Raw genomic sequence first — 21,246 nt, 5'->3', positions numbered from 1 at the left:
GCTGGTTGCATAGGTGGATTTGTATTTGACTCTTGTAGTGGATAGTGGAGGTTTAGGTATGATCGTGCAGATTTTGTGGTGTTTCTGGTTGGCAGGTTGATGTCTGTCATGTATCCCGGTGCCTCGCCGTAAATAAGTTTATGAACAGTCGTGCAGATTTTGAAAGTGATACGTTCTTTGATTGATTGATAGCCAGTGCAATTTTTCTCTGAGTGGTTTGGCGCTGTCAAAATGTGTTTTTCCAAATATAAGCCTGGCTGCTGTGTTTTGGGCGGTTTGAAGTTTCTTTATGATTTGAGCCTTGCATCCCGCATAGATTTCATTACAGTAATCTGCGTGGCTTAGTACCATTGACTGTACCAGGTTACGAAATATTTCTCTCAGGAAGAATGGTTTTATGCATTTGAGTTTCCACATTGAGAAAAACATTTTCTTTATGGTGGATTTTGCTTGGGATGAGATGATGAGACAGTGTGTTTTTTCTGTATTGCGTTTTAGTTGGAATGCATTTGCCCATGAGTTCATGATGTTTAAGCTTAGTTTGATTTCGTTGGTGATTTCCGCAAGATCATGTTTGTATGGGATGTAGAGTGTAACGTCATCAGCATAGATGAATTGGTTAAGGCCTTGGATATGGTCTTGGCTAGTGGAGTCATCATGAGGTTGAAAAGGATTGGTGATAGTGGTGATCCTTGCGATACTCCGCAGCCTGGTTTCCACGGTGACAATAAGTTTGTTTATTACATGAGCATTTCATCATTCCATACTATATTTTCCAGGTAGAACCCTCTGTTCCTCCCATCATAATCTTTGAACTATTCTTTCACATAGGCTAATATGACGAGACCATACAAGAGACCCTTTTTGGGGGGGTGTTTGTACCAACCCTTTGCAACAATTTACTGCAAGATCTTAAATTTGAACTTTCTTTTTAAAAAACTTAAGGTTGCTCCTAAGACCTTTTACTTCCATCAATCATTCCCCCCTGAAATTTAGTCCTTTTCATTACTGCTTTCTTGATATGCCTGCTTAGTTGCTGCTGATTATAGATCTTGCCCTACTATTCATTCCATCTCCCTCTTCCCCTACCCTTCTGGTTGGCTAGTTATCTTATGAAAATTCCGCTATTCGCCTTTGTGTATTATTATTCTTTTTGTAGATATGATTAAGAAACTCCAGACTGCCCAAAATACCGCAGCTAGACTCATATTCGGAAAGGCGAAGTATGAGAGTGCCAAACCCCTCAGAGAAAAATTACATTGGCTTCCACTAAAAGATCGAATTGCATTCAAGGTTTGCACCTTAACCCATAAAATCATCCATGGAGAAGCTCATCATACATGTCAGACCTAATTGACTTACCTGCACAAAACATCAGAAGTTCATCACGTACCTTCTTAAACCTCCACTACCCCAATTGTAGAGGACTCAAATACAAAGCACTACACACATCTACCTTCACATACCTCTGCACAAAATCATGGAATAAACTACCGAATGCTATAAAAACAACGCATGAGTTGACAACCTTCCGGAAGTTATTGAAGACGCACCTGTTCGAAGAGACTTACAATAAAAATCCTCCTTAATGACTTGATTTCATTCTATATCTAAACCAACTAATACTGATGCCTTCTAATTTGATTATGTTAATCACATTATCACTATTGGTCATTACATCTTACCTGTTTTATTTTGTGTTATGTAAATAATTCTACTGACCTACAGTGGTGGAAATAAGTATTTGATCCCTTGCTGATTTTGTAAGTTTGCCCACTGACAAAGACATGAGCAGCCCATAATTGAAGGGTAGGTTATTGGTAACAGTGAGAGATAGCACATCACAAATTAAATCCGGAAAATCACATTGTGGAAAGTATATGAATTTATTTGCATTCTGCAGAGGGAAATAAGTATTTGATCCCCCACCAACCAGTAAGAGATCTGGCCCCTACAGACCAGGTAGATGCTCCAAATCAACTCGTTACCTGCATGACAGACAGCTGTCGGCAATGGTCACCTGTATGAAAGACACCTGTCCACAGACTCAGTGAATCAGTCAGACTCTAACCTCTACAAAATGGCCAAGAGCAAGGAGCTGTCTAAGGATGTCAGGGACAAGATCATACACCTGCACAAGGCTGGAATGGGCTACAAAACCATCAGTAAGACGCTGGGCGAGAAGGAGACAACTGTTGGTGCCATAGTAAGAAAATGGAAGAAGTACAAAATGACTGTCAATCGACAAAGATCTGGGGCTCCACGCAAAATCTCACCTCGTGGGGTATCCTTGATCATGAGGAAGGTTAGAAATCAGCCTACAACTACAAGGGGGGAACTTGTCAATGATCTCAAGGCAGCTGGGACCACTGTCACCACGAAAACCATTGGTAACACATTACGACATAACGGATTGCAATCCTGCAGTGCCCGCAAGGTCCCCCTGCTCCGGAAGGCACATGTGACGGCCCGTCTGAAGTTTGCCAGTGAACACCTGGATGATGCCGAGAGTGATTGGGAGAAGGTGCTGTGGTCAGATGAGACAAAAATTGAGCTCTTTGGCATGAACTCAACTCGCCGTGTTTGGAGGAAGAGAAATGCTGCCTATGACCCAAAGAACACCGTCCCCACTGTCAAGCATGGAGGTGGAAATGTTATGTTTTGGGGGTGTTTCTCTGCTAAGGGCACAGGACTACTTCACCGCATCAATGGGAGAATGGATGGGGCCATGTACCGTACAATTCTGAGTGACAACCTCCTTCCCTCCGCCAGGGCCTTAAAAATGGGTCGTGGCTGGGTCTTCCAGCACGACAATGACCCAAAACATACAGCCAAGGCAACAAAGGAGTGGCTCAGGAAGAAGCACATTAGGGTCATGGAGTAGCCTAGCCAGTCACCAGACCTTAATCCCATTGAAAACTTATGGAGGGAGCTGAAGCTGCGAGTTGCCAAGCGACAGCCCAGAACTCTTAATGATTTAGAGATGATCTGCAAAGGGGAGTGGACCAAAATTCCTCCTGACATGTGTGCAAACCTCATCATCAACTACAGAAGACGTCTGACCGCTGTGCTTGCCAACAAGGGTTTTGCCACCAAGTATTAGGTCTTGTTTGCCAGAGGGATTAAATACTTATTTCCCTCTGCAGAATGCAAATAAATTCATATACTTTCCACAATGTGATTTTCCGGATTTAATTTGTGATGTGCTATCTCTCACTGTTACCAATAACCTACCCTTCAATTATGGGCTGCTCATGTCTTTGTCAGTGGGCAAACTTACAAAATCAGCAAGGGATCAAATACTTATTTCCACCACTGTATCTACCTAATTTCTTACACAGTAATATGTTAAATTAGACCATACCTCTTACTCTGTTTATGATTATACCTTTTGCAACATAGTGTAAGCCACATTGAGCCTGCAAGTAGGTGGGAAATTGTGGGGTACAAATGCAGCAAATTAAATTCGTCTCCCCCACCCCTCGGATTTTATTACTTTGTAATATGGTGGTATACTAAAAAAATTTTTAAATGTCCTATATGTAAAAGCCCATTGCTGTACAAATAGTGCATCATCTGAGATCCCCTCTCACTACTTCTGTGATAAAATAATAAAATTACGCAATACACTTCCCCAACATAGCAATGACATTGAAAATTTCATCAATGAAATGGACTCTAACTCTGGTTCATGCCCAACTGACCGTAGCTGGACCAAATTCTCTCCTCTCACCACCGACTCAGTAACTCTAGCTCTTCTCAAATTCTCCAACAAACATTGCAAATTGGACACTTGCCCCCAGCTACCTTCTCAAATCTGCTCCCAATCAATTCTTAAATGACCTCTCATCGTACTTAAACTACATGCTCCAACAAGGTCATTTTCCTGAAGAATATGGCAACATCTTACTCACCCCTATACCGAAGGATGCAAAGAAAAAAAACAAATGACATCACAAACTATCAACCAGTTGCATCTATCCCACTTGTAGTTAAATTGATGGAGAGTTTAGTGACCAAACAACTCACTGACTATTTGGACAAATTCTCTTTATTACATGAATCTCAATCTGGTTCCCGCCCTTCCCACAGTGCTGGTCTCCCTACTGGCCAAATTCAAGAATGAAATAGCCTTAGGAAATAACATACTCCTACTTCAATTTGACATGTTGAGTGCATTCGATATGGTCAACTACAGCATACTTCTTCGACTTTTAGATCACTTTGGAATTGGTGGAAATGTACTTGACTGGTTTAAAGGCTTTCTGACCACCAGGTCATGCCAAGTTAAATCTAATACAAATGTATCATCATCATGGAAATCAGACTGTGGAGATCCCCAAGGTTCACCTCTATCACCAATACTCTTCAACATTTTAATGATCCCATTGGCCAAGTCCCTATCGAATAATGGTCTCCATCCAATCATCTATGCTGATGTTACAATCTATATCCCTTTTAAACATGATCTATCAGAAATCTTCAACAATATCAAAAATGGATTGAACATCATGCACTCTTGGGCCAACACATTTCAATTGAAGCTGAACACCGATAAAACGCATTGCCTTATCCTCTCATCCCAGTACAACAATTATAAACCCACAACCTTATTCACTCCAGAGCATTCCCTTCCCATCTCTGATAGTCTCAAAATACTAGGTGTCATTATTGATAGAATTCTTACACTTGAGTCCCAAGTCAACTCCACCGTAAAGAAAATGTTTCATTCCATGTGGAAACTCAAGCGTTTAAAACCTTTCTTCCCAGGAGATGTTTTCCGCAATCTAATTCAATCAATGATATTAAGCCACGTTGATTACTGCAATGGAATCTATGCAGGATGTAAGGAACAACTCACAAGGAAACTCCAAACGGCACAAAACACAGCATCCAGATTGATTTTGGTAAGACACGATTCCAAAGTGCCACACCACTCCTTGAACAATTGCACTGGCTTCCTAACAAAGATCACTTTCCTCCCCTCTTCAGGTGACCTGATTTTCCTTTTTCTCCTGGAGCTGATGTTATTGATAGATTGTTGAATGAAGTCCAAGTTCTCTCCCCCCCCCCCCCCCCCCCCCCCTTTAAAGATTTTGCTCCTGGATTGGTGCCATGATGGAAACTGGATCCTCCGGGGAGAAGGAATCAATTTGAATAGTATGATGTGGCATTAGATTGTTCTTAGGCATCATTTGTTCTGAGGTTCTCTTTTCAGAATATGAAATGGGAAATCAAAATCGATGTTATGGCTAATGGTGATGAGTGAGATTTTTGGTGGACCCTTACAATATTATTTTTCAATTTTGCTGATTTTTTTTCTACTTCCTCTAGATTTTCCCATCCAGCTATTGACTCCTTGAACTATTCCCCATCTTAAGAAAATTTACTTTTCTGAAGTCCAGGACCCTCGATTTCGAATGAATTATCAATGCCTGTACCTTAATACTGAACCACATCGTCCAGTGATCATTGGACGCCAGATTTTCACCTGTTGTGACATTGGATACTCTCTTCCCGTTCATACGCACCAGGTCCAATATCACACCTTCCCTTGTGGGTTGTGTTACCACTTATCAGAACAACACTTTTGAAGAGAATAAAAATTTCCCTATCTTCTAGATGACGGCATCCAGCAAACTGAAGTCCCCTAGCAATAGCACTTCCTCTTGTCAATATCAATTTTGTGAATGTCTTGAATTAAATCTGTTTCTTTCATTTCTTCTTTCCAGATTAACCAGTAGACCCAGTCATCATTCTCCATCTACCTCATCTCCATAACTGCCACTAAGTCCAAATCAGCCTGTTCCATGACTGCCGCAAGATCTATTTATTTTATTTTTATTTATTTATTTGCATTTGTATCCCACATTTTCCCACCTATTTGCGGGCTCAGTGTGGCTTACAATACATTGTAAAAGATGGAAGTGCAATTGGTTGCAGTACAATTATGGGTTACATTGTGAAGAGTTATATAAGACGAGTAAATTCAGGATATTCTTAGGGGATAGAACAGTGGAATATAACAGTGGTGAGTTGAGAGGGGGGCAAAACCTTATCGAGGGAACAGGGAGGTCTGACAGTTTTATCTGTGGGTAGGGTTTAAGAGTGGTGAGAGCGCGGGAGTAGAGGTTCAGAGAGTGTATTGGTGCGTGTCTATGAGATTGTATGGGCTTTATGTGTTTTGATCCTTGCCTTAGATTTTCTCGAACAGATAAGTCTTTAGTAGTTTCCCGTACTGTGGGAATTATTATACATCACTTTCCAGATATTGCCTTTTTCCCCCCTTCGTTTCCTTCTAAGTGTTTAATGTAACATAACATACTTATCTGAGGGATTTATCCACTTATCTTTGATCCTAGTTTAAACCTTCTTCAGAGCTAATATATTAGGCAACTAGTCATTAAGCAGATATTTTTTCTTATTTATCAAAATGTGCAGTAAGTCTGAGCACAGTACTCTGCATGAGGCTGAATTCAGAGCGTACATGAAATTTAGGGATCCTTTTACAAAGGCGTGCTGAAAAATGGCTTGCTGTAGCTTAGGTGCAGGTTTTGGGAGCGCACCGATCCATTTTTCAGCACACCTGTAAAAAAGGCCTTTTTAAAATTTTTGCCAAAAATGGACGTGCGTCAAAATCAAAATAGCTGCGCATCCATTTTGGGTCTGAGACCTTTCCGCCAGCCGTCGACCTAGCGGTAAAGTCTCGTGTGGTAACCGGGCAGTAATGACCTATGCGTGTCAAATTGCACTTGGTGCACGTCTGAAAATAAAAATTATTTTGCAGACTCGCGTATCGAATGCATGCCAAAAATGAAATTACCACAATAGCCATGGGGTAACCAGGTGGTAACTCCATTTTGGTGCGCTTTGGGCACTCATAGACACTTATATGACTTAGTAAAAGGGCCTCCAAGACTTTTGTTCTAGAAGTAGCAAATGAGTCTGGACTCGGTCATTCACACCCTCCCTCCTACATTAGATGGCCTTCCCATTTCACCACTGTCTCATTTTCTTGCAGGAGTTACCTGGGACAGAAAGGAAGCGATTTGTCAATGGACAACATTTGCCTTTTTCAGCTTTCTTAACTGACAACTTTGGGCGCCAGCACAACTATCTAAGGATATCCCTAACGGAGAAGTGCAACCTGAGATGTAAGTACCTGCCAACAAGGGATCCAGGGATATACTTGTACTTAAGAGTCTTAAGAGAACCTCATTTTCATACACTGATGTCTGTCTGGTGTTCTATGTATCTCTGCTCTGTGATTTCTAGCTTATCTGCTCACTTTTATTGGATAAGGTACTTTTGCAGACTAAGCCCATGGCTGAGACGTGCTTAATGTACTACTACTACTACTATTTAGCATTTCTATAGCGCTACAAGGCATACGCAGCGCTGCACAAACATAGAAGAAAGACAGTCCCTGCTCAAAGAGCTTACAATCTAATAGACAAAAAATAAATAAAGTAATCAAATCAATTAATGTGAACGGGAAGGAAGAGAGGAGGGTAGGTGGAGGCGAGTGGTTACGAGTCAAAAGCAATGTTAAAGAGGTGGGCTTTCAGTCTAGATTTAAAGGTGGCCAAGGATGGGGCAAGACGTAGGGGCTCAGGAAGTTTATTCCAGGCGTAGGGTGCAACGAGACAGTACTGAAGAAGACCTGTATTTGATTATAATGGCTGGTGGAGTTGGAGTATGTTGCCGTGGTGGGCTGTGGGGAGAACGAAGATGTCAGCCATAGTAGAAGTTAGTAACTTGGCTACCTGGGTTCGATTCCCACTGCAGCTCCTTTTGACCTTGGGCAAGTCACTTAACCCTCTATTGCCCCAGGTGCAAAAAACCCCCAAAAACTTAGATTATGAGCCCTCTAGGGACAGAGGGCATATAATGTGTGCAGCGCTGCATACATCTAGTAGCTCTATAGAAATGATTAGTAGTAAAAAGAGAAATCAAAACCATAACTGTATTTCCTAAATACTCATTTTGAGTATGCAAAAATTCACTTTGATATCCTCGGCATCTGCAGAAAGGAAAATTTGTTGTGTGTTCAAGTTGGAGTCATTTGGCAGAATGATGGCCATTATCTGATGGGACAAGCTACAGTAATTGTTTAGTCTGGGCTATGGAAAACATATATTAGTCTTTCTTTGTGTTGTTACTTTCTAATTTGCTTTCCTGTGCATTCTTTTCCTTTTCTTATCTTCTCTTATGCTGCTCTGTAAGGCATGTGGGGATAAAGATTTGCTTGAGGTCACATTCAGTGGTAGGACTACGGTTAGAGCTAAGGGTGCTCATTGCTAGATCTGACAGATCTCCTTCTTCATTCCTGGCTTTATTCAGCCTTGCTTTCTTTCCTATTATATTTCGCCCGTCATATACTTATCTGAACCCACAATAGACCCTTGAGGAAGTGGATTGCCACCGTTTCAGCAGAATGATGGGGCAGATGCCATAATTTTGGTTTTACCTTGATGAACTTGCCCTTTTTCTGTAGGAGTTTTAATGTGTATCTTATTTCAGGCCAATACTGTATGCCAGAGGAGGGTGTTCAGCTGACTCCCAAATCGGATCTCCTCACCACCGAGGAGATCATCACTCTTTCTAGGCTCTTTGTGAAAGAAGGGGTGGATAAAATTCGACTAACTGGTGGAGAGCCTCTTATCCGGCCGGATGTTGTTAACATTGTCGGTGAGTTTGTATACATTTATTTATTTATTTGCACAATTTGATGTACTGCCATTCAAAGAAACATCATGGCAGTTTACAGGTTTCCAGAAATTAATAACAATATTTTTATAAGGTTATAAACATAAAGAGCAGAAAGCAATCCAAACATAACTGTTCCAGTAATCGATGACAGAAAAGAAAGAGCCATTTGCAGCAGTAAATAATCTACCTACCTTCAAAGATCAAAGAGGAAAATGTAAACATGTTCAGTTCTACATTCTTGGAATACGGAAGCCCAGAACAGTATTTCCCTGAATTTGTAATTTGAGGCCTCTCAGAATACCTTTGATATTTCCTACCACTCTCCCACTGCCAGGCTGCTTGACAACCTTCTTTAGCCACTAGGGTAGGCTGTGTCGCTTTCATAAGCTCCTGCAGTGCTACTCTCTCTATATGTCCATCATTTGCTGCTACATACTTGTGCCCGTCTTCTCTTCTTGGACATTGTTAATTTTTCCTTTGGCCAAGGCTGACCTGAGAACTTAAAAACTGGTTTGGTCTTATGTGTGATCAGTACTCGATTGTTACTGTGTATTCCAGCCAGCCTGGGACTATACCTCTGATAACTGATTTATGTGTGAGATCTGTATTTCACAATGTATTAAGTCCAGTGAGATAAATTTATCAAAAGTGCTTTGTATTTCAGGTCTTTAAAAGTAAATGTCAATGCTCTATGTTGATGAGAGGCCTTGTTAACTATTCAATCAAGGTAGTGCTGTCTTTTTGGACTATGTAACACATGGTCTTGTGGCATGTGCACCAGCTGAACCATTCATATTATGGATCAATACCTATGGGATGCAAATCGACAAGCCTCTGGGCATTACACCTACTTAAATCCAATATTAAAAAGCTAGACATTATGGAGGAAGTGTTCCCAAATGGAAATGTTCGTAGAAATAGAAACCATGGTAACTAACACCATTCTTGAAGGATTTTATCTGAATGAAAATATTGGTAACCATATTTTGGATTGAATTAGATATGTCTTGATTTTGTTTCTCTTCAGCTGTCTTAACTTTTGGAATTTTCTTTTTTTTCTTTCACATCGCCTTAATCTCTAGTAAATTACCAGCTGTGAGCACAAGCACCATTTCTAGAGACTTGAGGCTCATTTCTGGTAATTTCTGTTTTTCTCCAACCGCAGCTAGATCATGCAGTTTAAGGGCTCTTTTTAAATAGCTTTTGTTCATAGTCATTTGCTGTGAAAGACGTCTTAGAAAGGCTTTATTCTCTCTGCTCAAGTTCCAACTTTATTTGATATACTGCCTTAGGGACATACCATCAAGGTGGTGTACAATAAGATAATAGAAATTAAAATCAATGGGGGGGAGGGGTGAACTACATTTCCAGATAGGAAAGACAGAGAGAAAAGCAGGTCACCTCTCCCAACGTGCCTCCATGCCCAGCAGTGGAATAGCCAGACAGCCAATTTTGGGTGGGTCTGAGCTTAAAGTGGGTGGGTACAAAATTTTCTCTTAGCCTCCACCCTTTCCCCCCGACAATCCCAACTCAAAATATAAATACTTTAGCTAATGAGGATCCCCAAGGTCTGTTAGCTGAAGACCTCCTCTGAAGGCGGCCAGAACTTCCTTTTACCAAGCTTGGCTGGGGGGGGGGGTGGGGGGGGGACGGGACTTTTTCACATCATTGTTGTTACATGTTGGTGGAAGTCCAAATTCATTAATTCAAAGCTGATCACCATATCTGGAGTTGGGAAGAAATGTTTTCTTTGCTGCAGAACCGATTATAGATGCACAGCGTGTGTTTCTCCTTCCTTAGGTTTACCAGTTTGAAATAATTGGGTGGGCAATCAGAGCTTTGGACTGATTGATCTCTGGTTTTTTATTCAGCCCTAATCAACCATGTAACTAAGCACATAGCAGTCCAAAACCCACAGACAAGAATACCCCAAGAACATTTTTAGAAACGGGACAAAAGGCAATAAGTCAGGTACGTGTCCCCTTCCACAGCTGATAGTGTGCGTGATGAGAGCATGTGCCGAAGGGAGAGAAATGTGTGTGTTAGCACACTGGAGGGAGGGGGATGATGAAAGTGCACATGAATAGCAGTATTGTGTGATCTGTGTACCTAAAATTAGTTTAAGCTAGTTTTCCATAGATAAAATAAAGCGGGGGGAATGGGGGTATGGGTGAACTAAGTAGAATGAACAGTTCTGTACAAAGCATGCTCATCCTTCTTCCTCTTTCTTCCAACCCCAACCATTCTCCTTTCCCCCTCCCCTTTTGGTAACCAAGCTGCCAGATTCAGTTAGAAACTTATGGAAACTACTTTTGGCACTCTGGTCTCTTCATCACCACTGTGCAAGAACTTGGCACCCAACCCCCCCCCCCCCCCCCCCCAAAAAAAAAAAAAAAAAGAAGAATGTTTAGCTTTTCAGACTTTAAGAGCCCCAAGCTTCAGCTAGCAGGATTTAGGGCCCCTCACCAGCACTCTGATCGCCATGGCACTAGGTCTGGCCACATGTATGCACAAGTGTTAATGTGTACGAATTGACAGATGGATCCATCCACAGCAGGCACATCCACATTAGGCACTCCTTCTTAAGTAAAATGTGCATAAAAATGAGGGGCATTTTTGAATTTGAAAATGATGCGTTAACTGAAGTCCTGAAGGCCAAGTACATTATGTTTTGGTAAGCATAGGTACTCATTTTCAAAGCACATAGACTTACAAACTTACATAGTAACAGATGTAACTTTGTAAGTCTATGTGCTTTGAAAATGAGCATCATTGCAACATAGTATATGACATAGTAAACATAGTAGATGATGGCACAAAAAGACCTGCACGGTCCATCCAGTCTGCCCAAGAAGATAAATTCATATGTGCTACTTTTTTATTTGTACTGTCCTCTTCAGTGCAAAGACCGTATAAGTCTGCCCAGCACTATCCCCGCCTCCCAACTACCAGTCCCACCTCCCACCACCAGCTCTGGCACAGACCGTATAAGTCTGCCCAGCACTATCCCTGCCTCCCACCACCTGCTCTGGCACAGACCGTATAAGTCTGCCCAGCACTATCCCCGCCGCCCAACCACCAGCCCCAGCACAGACCGTATAAATCTGCCCAGCACTAGTCCCACCTCCCAACCACCAGCCCCAGGACAGACCGTATAAGTCTGCCCAGCACTAGCCCTGCCTCCCAACCACCAGCTCTGCCACCTATTCTAGGCTAAGCTCCTGAGGATCCCTTCCTTCTGCACAGGATTCCTTTATGTTTATCCCACGCATGTTTGAATTCCGTTACCGTTTTCATCTCCACCACCTCCCACGGGAGGGCATTCCAAGCATCCACCACCCTCTCCGTGAAAAAATACTTCCTGACATTCTTCTTGAGTCTGCCCCCCTTCAATCTCATTTCATGCCCTCTCGTTCTACCACCTTCCCATCTCCGGAAAAGGTTTGTTTGCGGATTAATACCTTTCAAATATTTGAACGTCTGTATCATATCACCCCTGTTTCTTCTGTCCTCCAGGGTATATACATGTTCAGGTCCGCAAGTCAAAAGCCCACAAAGTTATTCAAAGTCGTTAACTCGTGACAGGATTGTGAAAAATTTACAAGAGACTGGGAGACTGGGCGGCTAAATGGCAGATGACGTTTAATGTGAGCAAGTGCAAGGTGGTGCATGTGGGAAATAAGAACCTGAATTATAGCTACGTCATGCAAGGTTCCACGTTAGGAGTTACGGACCAAGAAAGGGATCTGGGTGTCGTCGTCGATAATACATTGAAACCTTCTGCTCAGTGTGCTGTTGTGGCTAGGAAAGTGAATAGAATGTTGGGTATTATTAGGAAAGGTATGGAAAACAGGTGTGAGGATGTTATAATGCTGTTGTATCGCTCCATGGTGCGATAGCTAAAATTGGGTAGCGGAGCAGGTGGGGGGAAGAGGGGTTGGTGGTTCGGAGGCGAGAATAGGGGAGGGCAGACTTTTATATGGTCTGTGCCAGAGCCGGTGATGGGAGGCGGGGACAGGTGGTTGGGAGGCGGGAAAAACTGCTGGGCAGACTTATACGGTCTGTGCCCTGAGAAAGACAGGTACAATTCAAGGTAAGGTATACACATAAGTTTATCTTGGGCAGACTGGATGGACCATGCAGGTCTTTTTCTGCCGTCATCTACTATGTTACTATGAGTATTGTGTTCAATTCTGGTCGCCGCATCTCAAGAAAGATATAGTAGAATTGGAAAAGGTGCAGCGAAGGGCGACTAAAATGATAGCAGGGATGGGACGACTTCCCTATGAAGAAATACTAAGGAGGCTAGGGCTTTTCAGCTTGGACAAGAGACGGCTGAGGGGAGACATGATAGAGGTATATAAAATAATGAGTGGAATGGAACAGGTGGATTTGAAGCATCTGTTCACGCTTTCCAAAAATACTAAGACTAGGGGGCATGCGATGAAACTACAGTGTAGTAAATTTAAAACAAATCAGAGAAAATATTTCTTCACCCAACGCATAATTAAACTCTGGAATTCGTTGCCGGAGAGCGTGGTGAAGGCGGTTAGCTTAGCAGAGTTTAAAAAGGGGTTAGACGGTTTCCTAAAGGACAAGTCCATAAACCACTACTAAATGGACTTGAGAAAAATCCACAATTCTAGGAATAACATGTATAGAATGTTTGTACATTTGGGAAGCTCGCCAGGTGCCCTTGGCCTGGATTGGTCGCTGTCGTGGACAGGATGCTGGGCTCGATGGACCCTTGGTGTTTCCTAGTGTGGCATTACTTGTGTACTTATGTCTATCTAGTGTGCCCAAAAAGGTAGACAAAGCCGCCATCTGCCGCTTTGTGCAGGTTACACTCGCATCATGATAAAATACTGCATCACTAATAGGGCAGTGACACAATCGTGGAAAAGAGGTTTTATAAATTTTGAGGCAATATAGTAAAGTTTATTGTCAGTATTTGATTTAAACCAGCAATCCAACAATGTTGCAATCTGACATTTTACTTACTACCAACCTTAAGGTGTCTCTCCTTTCCTTCTGAGATATATTCATAGCATATGCATGTGGCACAAAACACACACGCTTCCTCTGCTATTCTTGTGTCACAGACCATAGAAGTCTTCCAGGCACTGGTCCTACTTCCCAATCGTTGGAGTTACCATCAAAGCCCATTTCACCCCATCCAAATTTGTTTTCCAAAAAAAGAAAACAACCCTACGTATAGTCTGCTCTGTTTTGCCATATTTGGGACACAGACCGTAGAAGTCTCCCCAATACTGCCCAAATTACTGCATCGACAAGTTTAGTTTTGATTACATCCTTTTTCCATTTAAGGATCCATGCACTTTTTGAATTCCATTACCATTTTCTTCACCACCACCTCCCCTGGGAGGACATTCCAGACATCCACCATCCTCTCTGAGAAAAAGTATTTCCTGACATTACTCTGAAGTCTACCCTCCTGTAATTTCAATGTATATGTCCTCTAGCTCTACTGCTTCTCTGTCTTTTTGGAAAAGGTTTATATGTATGCTGATACCTTTCAAGTATTTAAATGTCTGTAACGTATCTCCCCTATCTCTCCTTTCCTCTAGGGTATACATATTCAGGTCTTTGATTTTCTCTTCTCATACATCTTTTGTCGCAAATCCCATACCATTTTTGTTGCTTTTCTCTGGATCACTTCAAGTCTTTTTTATGTCCTTAGCTAGATAGGAGCTCCAAACTGAGCACTGTACTCCAAGTGGGACCTCAACAATGACCAGTATAGGGGCGTTAACACCCGTCTTCTTCTGCTGGTTATACCTCTCTCCTCTCTCTGCAGCCCAGCATCCTTCTGTTACATTCACTGTCTTGTCAAATTGTTTCGCCACCTTGAGATCGTCAGATACTTGTCACCCCATGGTCTCTCTCCTCAACCATGCTTATCAGTCTCTCATCCCCTATCTCGTACTTCTCTCTTGAATCTGTACACACCAAGTGCATCACTCTTCACGTCTGCATTAAATATTAAGTGCCAGACCTTAGGCCATTCTTCTAAATATGTTAGATCCCTTCTCATGCTTTCTACTCCCTCTGTAGCATCCACTCTGTTGGATATTTCTGTGTCATCCACGAAAAGACAAACTTAACCTTCTAATCCTTCTACAATGTTGCTCACAAATATATTAAACATAATCAATCCCAGTAGCGATCCCTGAAGCACTACACTATTCACCATCCTTTCCTCCGAATAAACTCCATACACTACTTCACTGAAGATTGGCTTACGGAAGAATGCCATTTTTTGTTCATTTTCCTGTGTCTGTGATATCATTAGGTAGGTTTATGCACATTCGAGTGCACAAATGCAACAGCACTCAGATCCCTGGGTGCCCTACCTCACTTGAGCGCTAAGGTTTGTGCTAACATACGAGCCTATTCTATAAAGGATAGATGACAGAGGTCATCTTATCAGTCAACCAGTTTCTGATCCAGTTCACCACCAGCGTTTCAGTCACTGCGATACTCCTTGGTGTTCAGGCTAACTGATTTCTTTGCTTGCAACAGAATGTTCTCTCAGACATTGCAGCTGAAAGTACACCTAATCTTTCCTTAACTGAATTTAAGCTGACACAGAGCTGCTAAGTACTAAGACCCCAGAGGGCTCCTGCCTTGCCTAGTCTTCTGCACTGTTTCCAGGCTGCACTGACTAGGCAAGATTAGGTGTACTTTCAGCTGCAATGTCTGAGAGAACATTCTGTTGCAAGCAAAGGAATCAGCTTGATGCCTCAGCCTGAACACCAAGGAGTATCGCAAAATTCGCCCCTTCCTGTCTGAGCACACCACCCAAACTCTCATCCATTCTCTCATTACCTCTCGCCTTGACTACTGCAACCTACTCCTCACTGGCCTCCCATTTTGCCACCTATCCCCCCTTCAGTCCGTTCAAAACTCTGCTGCACGTCTTATCTTCTGCCTGAACCGGTACACTCATATCACCCCTCTCCTCAAGTCACTTCACTGGCTTCCGATCAGGTACTGCATACAGTTCAAGCTTCTCCTACTAACCTACAAATGCACTCGATCTGCAGCCCCTCCTTACCTCTCTAGCCTCATCTCCCCTTACGTTCCTACCCGTAACCTCCGCTCTCAAGACAAATCCCTCCTTTCAGTACCTTCTCCACCACTGCCAACTCCAGGCTCCGCCCTTTCTGCCTCGCCTCACCCCTTGCCTGGAATAAACTCCCTGAGCCCATACGCCAGGCCCCCTCCCTGCCCATCTTCAAAGCCTTGCTCAAAGCCCACCTCTTCAGTGTCGCCTTCGGCATCTAACCATCATACCTCTATTCAGGAAACCTGGACTGCCCCTACTTGACATTTCGCCCTTTAGATTGTAAGCTCCTTGGAGCAGGGACTGTCCTTTATGTCAATTTATGTTCATCTGTACAGCGCTGCATAACCCTAGTAGTGCTCTAAAAATGTTAAGCAGTAGTAGTATCGCAGTGACTGAAACGCTGGTGTGGATTATTTCGCCTTTGGCTTAGGAAATGTGCAGGAATCTCTGGTATCTCTGTTAACAGATAATTGACTGAGTCATCTGCTTTACAAGTTATTTTGCATCAAAGATCAATAGACCCCTGACGCAGGCCTTTACGGCCGAAACACGTTTCGTGTTGGGTTGTTTTTATTGATTTGAATAAAGACCTTGTTTAGGAAGACACACCACCTGTGAGAGGACTTTTTTTGGATCCACTGTTTGTACGTTTGTCTTTGGTTCTCCTGTGGAGAGATCACCTTCTGTGGGTGTTTGCTTTGTTATTTGTAAACCATTTAAAATGAGTATCACTGAGATGGTATATAGATTTTAAAAATAACTACAAATGCCCATGTATTGTATGTATTGATTTTTATAAACTGCATGGTCTTCCATAGCATTCAGTGTGATGTACAGCAGAAAAAAAAACAAGTCTAATTCCAAAGAAAAATAGAAATCTTAAAATCTATTAAGTCATAAAAGAACAGAGACTTAAAAAGAACTGTAGCAAAAAGAAATAAAAACAGCAACAGAGTCGAGAAACAGATGAGCTGCTGTTCTGAAGAGATATTTAGTGCAGCTTTGAGAAATATTTAAATTTTCTGTAAAAAGTCATGCTGACACCAAACAGAAATGGATTTTTTTTCACCTGCACCTTTGTTTTATAAGTAATTCCATCAACTTGCCTGGTAACAGCAATTCAGTGACACACCTTGCATATTAATGCATTACTTAAGCCTTTGTACCCTGGAATATATTTTCACTAGAGGCTAAAAACTAACATGACTCGGCAAAAAACCCCTTGGAGCCTACTAGTTTATGACGTCAATATTTTACTGCCTTCCCCCCTACTTAAGTTTCTCACTTTACACACACCCTCTTGTTTTAGAATTATGCTGTTTCAGTCTGCCACTAATCTCCCCTGATTGTTTTGTTTGTCTTACCTTAAGCAGCATCCCAGAACAAAAAACAAACAAAAAAAAATAGCAAGTGGAGAGCAGTATGTGTATGTGCTTTCTATGTGTCTGATCAGGACAGGGGATGAAGGGGAAGGCTATTTATTTATTTGGATTTTGCTCACACCTTTTTCAGTAGTAGCTGAAGGTGAGTTGCATTCAGGTACGCTGGGTATTTCCCTGCCCCTGGAGGGTTCACAATCTAAGGGACCTGTTTACTAAGACGCACTAGCATTTTTAGCGCACCCTAACACTAGAGACACTCATATTCCTATGGGTGTCTCTAGCATTAGCGCGTGTTAAAAATGCTAGTGCACCTATGGCACGGCTTAGTAAACGGGGCCCTTTTACTGAGCTGCGTAAGCACCTACAAGCACCAGTTCCGAGTTACTGCCCGGCTACCCTATGGCCTTGTGGTAATTTCATTCTCCGAGGACAAGCAGGCTGCTTGTTCTCACTGATGGGTTGACATCCTCGGCAGCCCCCTCCATCGGAAAGTTTACTAGCAAAGGCCTTTGCTAGTCCTCGCGCGCCCATGCGCGGCCGTCTTCCCGCCCGAAACCGGCTCGAGCCGGCCAGTCTTCTTTCGTCCGCGCTCGGTACGGTCGTGTTACGCCGTTCGTGCCCCAGAGAGTCGACCTCGCGCGTCCTTTTCTACGTATTTTTTCCTTGTTTTTCTTTAAAAAAGTTCGGGAAGCGCTCCGGAAGTGTTCCGGAAGACCCTTTCAGGTTTTCTGCCCTTCCCGTAGTTTTCACAGCTTTTGCCCCGTAAGTTTTCTTTCGTTGTCGGGGTAGGCCTAGTTTGGCCTCGGTCGAGATTTTTCTCCCTTTAAATTTTGGTGCTTCAATTTTCGCCATTTCGGCCTTTGATTTCGCCGGCGTGATTTTTCCGCCCATGACATCGAAGCCTTCCAGCGGCTTCAAGAAGTGCACCCAGTGCGCCCGGGTAATCTCGCTCACTGATAGGCACTCTGCGTGTCTTCAGTGTCTAGGGGCCCAGCACCGCCCTCAGAACTGCAGTCTGTGTTCCCTGTTACAAAGGCGGACTCAGGTAGCGAGATTAGCCCAGTGGAACGTTTTGTTCTCGGGCTCTTCGTCGACATCGGCACCGGAGGCATCGAGTGCATCGACGTCGTCAGCGTCCGGACCATCTTCCTTGGCTGCCGCTCCATCGACTGCATCGAGGCATCGGACCTCTGCATCGGCGCCGAGGCATCGGGCGACTGCATCGACGTCGGTGGTACCGAGACTTCGTCTGCTGATGTCGTCGGACGGAGGTGCATCGTCAGGAGTGCAGGTGAGGGCTGTCCATTCCCCTGCTGGTGGCGGTGAGCCTTCGGGTGGGTCTCCTCCTACCCTGAGGGCTCCTGCGGTACAGCCCCCCCGGGATCGACCCTCTTCGGTCTCGGCCCCGAGGAAGCGACGGATGGATTCTACGTCCTCCTCGTCGGTGCCGGGGAGCTCCGGTGACATGCTTCGGAAGAAGTCGAAGAAGCATCGACACCGGTCTCCTCCCCGTGTCGGCACCGAGAGCTCTGGGTCGCCGAGGGATTCGGCACCCAGCAGGCATCGGCACCGAGAGGACCGCTCACCCTCTGTTCAGGAGGTGTCGATGCGCTCCACTCTGGACAGCCCGGAACAGCCTCCTCGCCCGGAACAGGTTCTGACGTCGACGCCTGCATCGACCTCTCAGCCTTTTTCTGCAGCCACTCTGAACGAGAGCCTCCGGGCCGTTCTCCCAGAGATTCTGGGAGAGCTGTTGCGCCCTACCCCTCCGGTACCGGCGGTGCTTGCGCCTCCGGTACCGTCGAGCGTGGCGCCGGCTGGTCCATCGCCCAGGTTGAGGTCCCCGACGTCGGTACCGCGTGCGGTGCCGACCGCGGCCACCTCCCAGGAAGGCTCCCCGACTACGTCGGCGGAGGGAGCTTCGCCGATGCGGGCGAGGGAGTCTACCTCTCGACGCCCCCATCGTGGACGTGGCTCCACGGAGTCGAGCCGGGCGAGGTTGCAGACACAGGTCCGTGAACTTGTGTCTGACACCGAGGGTGAGGCCTCGTGGGAGGACGAAGAAGACCCCAGATATTTCTCTGACGAGGAGTCTGAGGGTCTTCCTTCTGATCCCACTCCCTCTCCTGAAAGGCAGCTTTCTCCTCCTGAGAGTCTGTCTTTCGCTTCCTTTGTCCGGGAGATGTCTACGGCCATCCCCTTCCCGGTGGTTGTGGAGGACGAGCCCAGGGCTGAAATGTTTGAGCTCCTGGACTATCCTTCTCCACCTAAGGAAGCGTCCACTGTTCCCTTGCACCATGTCCTGAAAAAGACATTGCTTGCGAACTGGACCAAGCCATTAAGTAATCCCCACATTCCCAAGAAGATCGAGTCCCAGTACCGGATCCATGGGGACCCAGAGCTGATGCGCACTCAGTTGCCTCATGACTCTGGAGTTGTGGATTTGGCCCTAAAGAAGGCTAAGAGTTCTAGGGAGCATGCTTCGGCGCCCCCGGGCAAAGACCCTAGAACCTTAGACTCCTTTGGGAGGAAGGCCTACCATTCTTCTATGCTCGTGGCCAAGATCCAGTCTTACCAGCTCTACACGAGCATACACATGCGGAACAATGTGCGGCAGTTGGCGGGCTTGGTTGATGCTCTTCCCCCTGAGCAAGCCAAGCCTTTTCAGGAGGTGGTCAGGCAGCTGAAGGCGTGCAGAAAATTCCTGGCCAGAGGAGTTTATGACACTTTTGATGTTGCGTCCAGGGCCGCTGCTCAAGGTGTGGTGATGCGCAGGCTCTCATGGCTGCGTGCCGCCGACCTGGAGAATAGGATCCAGCAGCGGATTGCGGACTCGCCTTGCCGTGCGGACAACATTTTTGGAGAAAAAGTCGAGCAGGTGGTAGAGTCTCTCCACCAGCGGGACACCGCATTCGACAAGTTCTCCCGCCGGCAGCCTTCAGCCTCTACCTCTACAGGTAGAAGATTTTTCGGGGGAAGGAAGACTGGTCCCTATGCTTCTGGTAAGCGTAGGTACAATCCTCCTTCTCGACAGCCTGCGGCCCAGGCTAAGCCCCAGCGCGCTCGCTCTCGTCAGCAGCGTGCGCCTCAGCAAGGCCCCGCGGCTCCCCAGCAAAAGCAAGGGGCGAGCTTTTGACTGGCTCCAGCAGAGCATAGCCGACATCCAAGTGTCAGTGCCGGGCGACCTGCCAGTCGGGGGGAGGTTGAAAGCTTTTCACCAAAGGTGGCCTCTCATAACCTCCGATCAGTGGGTTCTGCAAATAGTCCGGCAAGGATACACCCTCAATTTGGCCTCAAAACCTCCAAATTGTCCACCGGGAGCTCAGTCTTACAGCTTCCAGCACAAGCAGGTACTTGCAGAGGAACTCTCCGCCCTTCTCAGCGCCAATGCGGTCGAGCCCGTGCCATCCGGGCAGGAAGGGCTGGGATTCTATTCCAGGTACTTCCTTGTGGAAAAGAAGACAGGGGGGATGCGTCCCATCCTAGACCTAAGGGCCCTGAACAAATATCTCGTAAAAGAAAAGTTCAGGATGCTTTCCCTGGGCACCCTCCTCCCCATGATTCAGCAAAACGATTGGCTATGCTCTCTGGACTTGAAGGATGCCTACACTCACATCCCGATACTGCCAGCTCACAGACAGTATCTGCGATTTCAGCTGGGCACACGCCACTTCCAGTACTGTGTGCTACCCTTTGGGCTCGCCTCTGCGCCCAGGGTGTTCACAAAGTGCTTGGCTGTAGTAGCAGCGGCACTTCGCAGGCTGGGGGTGCACGTGTTCCCATATCTCGACGATTGGCTGGTGAAGAACACATCCGAGGCAGGAGCCCTGCAGTCCATGCAGATGACTATTCGCCTCCTGGAGCTACTGGGGTTTGTGATAAATTATCCAAAGTCCCATCTTCTCCCAGTGCAGAAACTCGAATTCATAGGAGCTCTGCTGGATTCTCGGACGGCTCGCGCCTATCTCCCAGAGACGAGAGCCTCCAACTTGTTGTCCCTCGTCTCGCGGGTGCGAGCGTCCCAGCAGATCACAGCTCGGCAGATGTTGAGATTGCTGGGCC

General features: G+C 45.0%; 1 protein-coding gene across 3 annotated transcripts in view; it reads left to right on the top strand.

Annotated features, from left to right (window-relative positions):
- The window catches only part of MOCS1 (molybdenum cofactor synthesis 1), a 124,219-nt gene that overhangs the window by 25,949 nt on the left and 77,024 nt on the right, over positions 1–21,246 (top strand). For all 3 annotated transcript variants that reach the window (XR_003941399.1, XM_030195777.1, XM_030195778.1), the window contains exons 2-3: positions 7,022–7,154; positions 8,524–8,691. Coding sequence is in view for 2 of the 3 variants with exons in the window: in XM_030195777.1 (XP_030051637.1) it covers positions 7,022–7,154; positions 8,524–8,691 (301 nt within the window). In the remaining variant the exon portion in view is untranslated. The remainder of the gene's footprint in view (positions 1–7,021; positions 7,155–8,523; positions 8,692–21,246) is intronic.

This window comes from Microcaecilia unicolor, chromosome 3, assembly GCF_901765095.1.
Source record: "Microcaecilia unicolor chromosome 3, aMicUni1.1, whole genome shotgun sequence".
Taxonomy (NCBI): domain Eukaryota; kingdom Metazoa; phylum Chordata; class Amphibia; order Gymnophiona; family Siphonopidae; genus Microcaecilia; species Microcaecilia unicolor.
The sequence above is the reverse complement of the archived record's forward strand: the minus strand, read 5'-3'. Positions and strand labels throughout refer to the sequence as shown.